Consider the following 9,581-nt stretch of genomic DNA (forward strand, 5'->3'; position numbering starts at 1 on the left):
ATATTCTTAAGTGTGACGAAATGGATATCATGGAAATTAAATATGGATATTTAAGTAACAATACCCGACACAATGCAATTTTTTATTTTTTCAAAGTTAATATATTAATTATTAATTTGTTAGTATTTTCTGCAATTTTTTTTCTTTGTTGTTTATTGATTAGGCCTACAACAACTTGATATCGATAATAATTTAAGTGAAAAATTGCGATTATTTGGATAAGAAACAACAATTTTAACTCTCATTTTTTTTATATGGGTGTGAAACTTTTAATGGACATTATTATTCTGTAAATCATTCGATATAAATTGCAGTTTCGGTTTGTTCGACTTATTCGATGTTTATGAATGCAGCTGAGATGGAGATGAGAAAGTCGAACTTTTGGCAAAGGTCCGGATAAATTGGACCCTGTTTAAGGTTATTGTCTTTTTATTGTAGTTATTCAGAGATAGGTTCCTACCGGTTAAAATCTTTTGAGGCGGAGGGTTATTTTAGACCCAGCGATATTTCTTGTGTGTTTTGTGTGAGGTCGATAGAGTCAGCTAGTCATTTGTTTGTTGCGTCTGACTTTGGTATATGGGAGATTTGTGCTAATATACACTCATTTAATTATTTTTTAGAAGTATTTTAGGAAATTACAGTTAAAAATGGTTTAAACCCAACTTATATTCTAAAATGCATGTTCTAAAATATTGCTTCTAAAAAATATATAAGTCGATGTAATAACAACCACTATAAACTTTTGTATACCGGCATATATGATATTAAAAAAAAAAATAATAATAATAATAATAATAATTACAAAAAGAATAAATAAAAACAATTCAAAATATAGTTAATTTATGACTAGAACCTTACGGAAATATCATGTTGTATATATAATCGACACCATGCAACAAGGCCCCTAAATTAAATTCTTAGCTAAGATGCAGGTAATTTAAAGCTCGAATTGAAATTCAACAAATATTATTTGACCCATGCCTAACTACAAAAATCTGCCACCCTACTGAGCTAAAATCTTGTTTAGACTTTAATTTTTTTTGGTTAATGTCTTGTTTAGACTTTCCTATTAGATTTATTAGTCTTGGTACATTGGCTAAAAAGAAAAAAAAAACAAAAAGAAAACTAAGCTATAGGGTGGAGCACCTTTAAAGTATCAGACAGAAGAATGCTCTTTAAAGTTTCAGGAAGGGACTCCCAAATTTTTATCTTTGTATCATTCGCCGAACCCAACTTAGCAAGCCAATCAACACTGAAGTTTCCTTCCCGGAAAGAATGAGATAAAGTAATGTCTCAATTCAACTTCATCATATCCTGGATGTTAGTAATAACAACAACGTAGCAATGATAGATGCTATGTCCCTTCAAAATAAGATCCAAGACTGTTTGGGAATCCGAATAACACAAGAGGCTCGAAAAACCCAAGTCTCTCGCAATCTTCAAGCCATGGTAAATTGCCATAAGTTCTGCAAAAGTATTGTCCTTTAAGCCGAAGTAGCCACTGAAACCAATGATCCAGCTACCATCGCTTCTACGGATTAAACCTCCAAAACCGGTTCGGCCCGAGGTGCCCAAACAACTACCATCCACATTTAAAACATATCCCTCCTATCGAGAAGGATGCCATGAAATCCATCTCATGGAATCATTAGTCTGAATTGAACCAGGAAAGCAAGAATGAATAATATCAGCAAGTTTGTGCACTTTCAACACAATTTTGTACAAACTGATGTTTTTTTTACCAACACAGACAATATTCCTCGCCCTCCAATTCCACCACAACACTGCTACAAATAAATGAGCACTTGAACCTTTCACATTATTATTCAGCCAAAGATCAAGATTCATTTTACTATAGAATTCACCATTTCGAAAGCCAATAACATCCCAAATACGAGCAACATCTGGACAATCTCTAAGACAATGCAGAGTAGTTTCTTCATTTGCTAAACATCTGGAACAAATATTACTTTGGGCTAGATGTCGATGATGCAACATATCAAGAGTTGGAATGGAATTATGACAAATACACCATATAAAAAATTTAATTTTTTCCGGTGCTCGAAGATTCCAAATCCACTTCCAAGACTTATTGTTAGGATTGTCTTGCTTCTTTTTCAACAACCAGCTATAACCAGAAGAAGTAGTATAAACACCATCCAGACTACCATTCCAAGTAAAACAATCTGGTACACCAACGTTTTATTATTCTTGCGAATAATAAGTTTCAATGCTGCCAGAAGGAGAAAAAAAATTAGTTTGACAAAATGTAAGTAAAATTTAGATGGTTAATAATTGCCTAAACATATTTTATATATTGAGACATGAATTCGAATCTATAACATCATAAAAAAAAGGGTAAATGATCATTTACCCCCTGCAAAATAAGCAAATTTTCGTTTACTCCCCTGCATAGATTTTTTTTCTGTTTACCCCTTGCAAAAAATAGATTCCCTCATTTCGCCCCCTGGGTGTACAACAGGACAAGTGACTATGCAAACCTGTTGACGTGGCTTGTACATGTGGAAAAAATCATTTATATTTATTTTTTAAATTCCACATCAGATAATATTTTTTTAAAAAAATAAAAAATAATTTTTTTCCTACAAAATAAAAAAAAAATTCTGTTTTTTTTCCCCAAAATTTTTTAAAAAAATTCCTACAAAAAAAAATTAATTTTTTTTCATATAAATGATTTTAAAAAAATTTCCAACAAAAAAAAATTCCTCCCAAAATAAAAAAAAAAAAAGAATTTTCTTATTTTGCTCCCAAAATAAAGATTTACTCCGAAATAAAGTTTATTTCCGAAATAAAAATTTTAAAGATTTATTTTTAAACTTTTTGAATTAAAAAAAACATAATCTTTATTTTTTAAAAATAAAACTTTATTTTTTGTTATTCTCTTTGAATTAAAAAAAATAGAAAAAGATTTTCAAAAAAAATATAAAATAGAAAAACAAGTTTTATTGGTGTTTTCCTCTTCTATCAAAACCATTTGCCCTAAAACTAGAAAAATATAAAGAAGCAGAAGACAATAATGAAGTAGAAGATGATTTCGGCGATTGAAGAAGACGACGACGAATACAATCATGACGGTGGAAGCAAACGATTACGGTGAAGATTTTGTTTTTTTTAATTCAAAAAGATTTGAAAATAAATCTTTATTTTTGGAGTAAAATAAGAAAATTCGTTTTTTATTTTATTTTAGGAAAAAAATACTCAATAATTTTGTACGAAAAAAAAAAGTTATTTCTAGGAAAAATTTTTTAAAAAAAAAACAAAATTCGTTTGTTAAATTATGTAGGAAAAAAAATATTTTATTTTTATTTTTTGAAAAAAATAATATCTGACGTGGAATTTAAAAATAAATATAAATGATTTTTTTCCATGTGTGCAAGCCACGTCAGCAAATTTGCACATTCACTTGTCCTGCTGTACATCCAGGGGGCGAAATGAGAGAATCTATTTTTTACAGGGGGGTAAACAGAAAAAAAATTTGTGCAGGGGGTAAACGAAAATTTCCTTATTTTGCAGGGGGTAAATGATCATTTACCCTAAAAAAAAATCATATTATTTATGTGTATTTTTTTACTTAATTATAATGGAATAAAAGATTGAACATGGAACATTATACATAATACACAAACTTTTCACCACAAAATTAAATCTCGTGGCTTTGCCTATGTGAGTTTTATTACTAAACTCTTTAGTTGAAAAAATTGCTTAGACCAAAAAGAACAAAACGAGGGGTTTGAGTAATACGTTATAGGTCCTGAGTTAGATTATCAGTTCATTGTAAACAAAAACAAAAAAATGGATGTGTATTTATTACTTGTCAGTTGTGATTGATTGAGAAGTTCCGGATATTGTGTGTATATTAGATATGTATTCTCTCATATTAAATTATAAGCAAAAATTGATTACATAAAGAATTTAATTTATATGTACCGTCAGTATAAAGTTATTTTACACATACATCAAATAATATACTGACATATCATGTATGATATTTAAAAACACATGATGTATTAAATTCATTAAATAATGTGGCAACACTTAAAGAATCTTTATACCAACAATGCACAACAATTAAACTCTTAAATAAAGTTATTGTATTTAGTCTAAATTTTAAATTAAACACAATAATTTTATTTGATATACTTTTACTTATAATTAAAAATGGATGGAGTAATTTTTATCGAATCATTTGCTTTAGTGTTTTTTTTAGTAGCCGGGTCCTCTGCTAATATGAAGTTTGGTCGGGAAATAAGTTCTACTTAAAAATTGTTCCACCTCCCATGTTATTTAGGTTATATATATTGAATAAGTTTATAATTTTTCCTAGCCTTTCAATTTGAGCTCAACTGTCTTCAAAAATTTGAGCTCAACTAGAATTTATTGAGTAAAGGTGGTATATTCTTTAACTAAAGTACCAACAAATTTAGTGTTACACTTTTATTTACAGAGCCAAAAACAAAATTTTAAAATGAAAATAAATTATGTTAGCGGATATAGTGATTACATTTAAATTTGTCGGAAAAAATAAAGTTTAATATTTTCTTATTTTTGTCAAACAAAGTTTAGTATTCAAATGTAATTAGGACATGTTACCTAAATCTAATTAAGAGTCTAGGTTGGATAGTCTGGATGAGATCGAATTTGCCGACAAATGTTAGGACATTTTTTTCAATCATTCGATTCGTAAAAACCAAATTTGCTAACTCAAAATTTTCACATTTTTAAGGGGCAAAATGAAATTTTAAGGGGTATAAAAGATAGTGGAGCCTAAAGAGAACACATAAAAAAAAAGTCAAACCAAACAAATTGATAGAGCTTGTATATTTCAGGCCCAAATATACATTGGACTAACTATGGTAAATACTTTCAAAAGATGGGAATTTTTTTTTGCGCCCCGTTTTTCTTGTGTGTTCTCTGTGTTTTTATTTTTATCCCTCTTATTGGTTTAGTAGCGAATGTGTAAAATCGCAAATTTTAAGAAAATATAGTTCGCAACATAACTTAAAAACTGAGTTCGCATTTTAAAATGCGAACCTGGGTCGGTGGTTAGAATTTTTTGTCTTTAGTCACATTCAATGGTTTTAGACAGTAGCTAATTTTGATTGGCCACCGTAGCAGTGGTGTCATAGCTTCCACCAATCGCACATATCCTAAAATTCTATAAATTGAAACCTTTCTTTCTCTCATTCTCATTTCTCTTCTTTCATTTCTTCTCTAATATCTCCTATTGTTTTGTTTTACTTTATGTTATTTTCTTTATTTCGGGTGTAAACAGCCGCGTAGTACATCGTCGGTTAGTCATAATGATCTCATTTATGGTGGTAGTGTGTATTCTTTATGTTCGAAGGCCCATGTGTGTGTGTGTGTATGCACATGGGAACACATGGGAAGAATTCACACATTATTTTGCGAGTTGTGCCTGTTCAAAATATTTTGATGAGTGGAGAAGGAAGGGGTCAGGGTAGAGCTGTCAAAACGGGTTGTCCGGTCCATTTCGGGCCAGCCTAGTCGGGCTTTTGGCTTCGTCGGACCCGGCTAAAAATCCCGGATAAAAACGACTACAAATTTTAGTGCCCGGCCCGGTACGGGTTCTCGGGTGACCCGGTTTTTATTATTTTTTTTGATGCTCAAAGTCAACATTATAAATAACTAAAGAACTATTTTTTTTTAAATTAAATTTTGTTGTCTAGCAAAAAATTTCGCGCGCCCTATTTTTACTCATCCACTATCTACAAGTTTCTTACGCGCCCTATTTTTACTCACCTGCTACCAACGAGTTTGTCGTGCGGCCTATTTTTACTCATCCGCTACTAATGAGTTTCTCGCGCGCCCTATTTTTACGCTTCCGCTACCTACAAATTTCCCACACGCCCTATTTTTACTCATCCGCTACTTACGAGTTTCTCGCGCGCCTTATTTTTACTCATCCACTACTTATGAGTTTCTCGTGCACTCTATTTTTATTTATTCGCTACCTACGAGTTTCTCGTGCGCCCTATTTTTACTCATCCGCCACTTAAGTAGTAAAAATGAGAAATTTGAGGGAAAAAACACGGATGATTTTTAAGAAACTCGTACGGCGGCAAAAGAAATTCTTATAATACAAACTAAGTTCAAATCATCCAAAACAAGTCACTTATATTTATTTTTTTAATTTTTTTTATTATAACTTATTCGGGCTTGCGGGTCGCCCACCGCCCATTCGGGCTAGCCCATATTTTAAACGGGCTTTATCGGGTCGGGCTAAAAATCCCGAAAATAATTCGGGCTAGAATTTTCAAGTCCTAAGCCCGGGAAAAAATCGGGCTTGGCGGGCCGGCCCATTCGGGCTAGTCCATTTTGACAGCTCTAGGTGAGGGTGGGAAAACAATCACATGTTTACTCGATTTGCTACTTAAGGTTCAAACAGAGGTCAGAACTTTAGCAAGAAGTAGAGGGTGTGAAAAGAAATTCTCCCAGAAGATAAACGCGTGTATTTTCATAGACCAGTGACTAGTTTTCACCTCTGAGTCACAATTTTTTGGTAAAAAAAATTAAAACCTCAGTCACACAACATGTAGTAGATAACACACAAAGAAGAATACATACATTAAAAATTATTTACAAATAATGTGTTTGTGAATTGTGGTGTCTATAAAAGGAATCATGTGAAGTCTTGTAAGTGCAATATAGTTGATAGTTGTAGAAACATTGATTTATAAGGATTTGTGATCGAACTCATGATTCTCCACTTTTAAATATATTATTGATGTTTTTGAAAATACATTATAACTAGTTAGCTTTAATCTTCTCTATTACAATTAAAAAGGAAAATACATACCATGTTGAATCATTTTTACCTCATATATTCCTACCTTTATTATCATCACTTTCAATTTTGCTTATGAAATCAAAACTATACAATTGTATATTGTTAACAATTGGTGTCATATGGAAAAGATGTGACATTATACCTTCAATAATGAACTTCAAGTAGTGTTGCATCAAAAGAGCATCTGGTTTGTTAATGAATTTGGTTTTGATAAAATGAGTTTTTTGGTTGAAAGCTGAGGTGAATTTCAAAGTTTCTCATTGAAGGTGGAGATGAATTTCTAGGTTTCGTGTTGAAGATGACATCAAAGTCAAAAAGCTATGAAAACTAACTTGGCTAAGAGGAAATGCAAAACAAAAACAAAAGTTTAGAGACCAAAGAAAAAACTTACATTTACATATACTAAATATACCTTTAAAAATAAAATTTATACTCAGCCATTTCCTCATCTTGAAATTGCTCCATTAAATAAGTTTAGGCTGCACTTAAGAGTTAAGACTTCACCATCTAAATTCTAAAGTACTAGCTTTGTTATCTGAGTTCTCATGATGTCATTTATTTACCCTTAGATGATGTTCATTTTCGTTGAATCACGGTGAGTTTGACTATGATTTTGTTGAAGCTTTTATTAGTGGCTCACCGTGATTCTGACAAACTTACCATGATTGCAAGCATCACTTCATCAAGTAGAAGTGTAATCAGAGACAACCAAGCAGGCAACAACAAACACATTTGTAACTATGCATGTATATTCCAAATATCTATACATAAGGGTTACATTATATCTATAAATATATAAATGTTCTACACAAGTAAGATCTTCATTTCTCTTTATAAAAGGCATCTTATTGAGTAATGATTTGGTGTGAATCATACTTCCCACTTTGTAGCCTTGGCATCAAGAGAAAACAATAATCAATAAAACAATGCAAAGGGACCTCATCTCAACCAGGTCTTTTGATTATATTTTGTATAACCACTGTCCTTGCTTTTCGTATCTGTCGACTGCATTTATCAGCATTTGAACTTAGAGTCTCCAATGTCTCTGAAAAAGTTTCTATATTCTTCTTAATCTCATCAATTGCAAGCTTAATCACATCCTCATTTTTAAGCGCAAAATCAGCATTCTGCAATAAAGATTCAAGCTGTACTTCCAATTTGTTTGTAAGCACTCGAATGTTGTCCAAGTCCTTCAATGAAATGTAAGTACCAAGCTGCATTGAGCTAACTACTTCCATTTGTCCCTTAATAGCCTTCTCATAGCCCTTAAAAAGTGAGTTACACCATTTTCCAACTGACCCTAATGGAACAACCAACGCCGCAGCCAAAGCTGTTACAACCGGTGGTGCAGCAATAGAAGCTGCTACCACTGAGAAAATCAACACAGAAACAAAAGCAGCCAAAAAAATCGCATTCGACACCCTCTTCCACGACTTGAGAGATTTCAATTTCTTATCAAGCTTTCTCTTTCTGATTTGCAATTTCTTCAACATGGTTGCCTGCTGCGTATAAACAGATTGAAACAACAAATAAAACTCCTCTGTAAAAGGGTCACCGGCATCCTTAAAATTCTTAAGCTCTTGCAACGTCTTCACACAAGTCCCTCCTTCAAGCCCATTTTGCACCTCTTCTTCAAAGTAAGTAATTACCGACTTAACCATCACTTGATTCTCACGCGCCCGTCTCAAACATTTCTCAAGTGAATTACAAAACTCCAATGTTTGAAGACTATTATCAAAATAATCATTAACCAAAGCAAACAAATCCTTGTTACCCCATATATCTCTTTTACAATCCAAAATCACTTTAACTACTTCATGGTTCATCTCAAGCAAACTATCAGTAACTTCTCTTAACGAATCGAAAGATAAAGACCTAACCTCGACACCATTAGCAAGAGAACTAATAACCCTATTAGTACTCTCTTTAATGGACTCATCAAAACTTTGCAAGTTTGGATCTTTAACACATGCAGCTTCATATGAGCTCAAATCAGCTGCATAAACAGAATGGGCACCCATTTTTGTGCAATCATTAGCATCAACCATCATCTTGCTAGATTGTCCTCCCATCTTGATAGCTCAAATCAGATCCAATTTCAAAAACCCTAAATTCAAAAAAATCAGGTTACACTTTCCACCATCTATTCTACTTTCAATCAATTGCAAATAGTACTAAACTCCAAAATTAGTAATAAAGTTTCAAAATTTGACAAAATTGAGCTCAATTTGAGGATAAGAAACAAAAAAATGCGTTGAATTTTGTTAGATTAAAAAACGCTGAAAATTGTGAAGACCCAAATGAAAATTGGAATTTTTGGTTACCTGGGTTTGATGGGTTTGAGCTGAAGTGTGAGAAAATGATGGTGTTACTCACTTGGATCCTTCCTTTGGCTTGCAAGATTGCAGAGTGAGAGAGTAAAAGTCAAAGCAAGGAAACGAGAGACCAAATCAAAGAATGGGTCTTCATTACATGGTTGTGGAAACTTCCAAGATGTTAAGATTAAGGAAAAATGGGGTACATGTTTAATATTAATTTGTCTGTTTAATTCATTAATTGTTTTTTACACTAATTCATTAGTTTTTTAATTTTATATACTAAAAATCTTAAGATTGTTTGAATGTTCAGCGAGATTAGCTCACTTGACAGAGACATTACACTATATATTATTATTTATATATTTTAAGAGTGAAATTTTTTATCACTAAATTACTTAATAAAAAAACTCAATATTGGACAAAAATAAATAGCA

The 9,581-nt window shown here is 31.9% G+C and overlaps 1 protein-coding gene across 1 annotated transcript; it reads right to left on the reverse strand.

Moving 5' to 3' along the window:
* Window positions 1–7,591: 7,591 nt before the first annotated feature.
* Window positions 7,592–9,343, reverse strand: LOC123923592 (UPF0496 protein At2g18630-like). Its single transcript, XM_045976284.1, has 2 exons — window positions 9,154–9,343; window positions 7,592–8,936 (listed from the first exon to the last, which is right to left on the reverse strand). Exon 2 carries the CDS (start codon window positions 8,899–8,901, stop codon window positions 7,774–7,776), a length of 1,128 nt encoding a protein of 375 aa, XP_045832240.1. The 5' UTR covers window positions 8,902–8,936; window positions 9,154–9,343; the 3' UTR covers window positions 7,592–7,773.
* Window positions 9,344–9,581: the final 238 nt, after the last annotated feature.

This window comes from Trifolium pratense, linkage group LG4, assembly GCF_020283565.1.
Source record: "Trifolium pratense cultivar HEN17-A07 linkage group LG4, ARS_RC_1.1, whole genome shotgun sequence".
Taxonomy (NCBI): domain Eukaryota; kingdom Viridiplantae; phylum Streptophyta; class Magnoliopsida; order Fabales; family Fabaceae; genus Trifolium; species Trifolium pratense.

Excerpts from the sequence above, each read along its gene's own strand:
- LOC123923592 (XM_045976284.1), bottom strand. The coding sequence starts at position 8,901 with ATGGGAGGACAATCTAGCAAGATGATGGTTGATGCTAATGATTGCACA.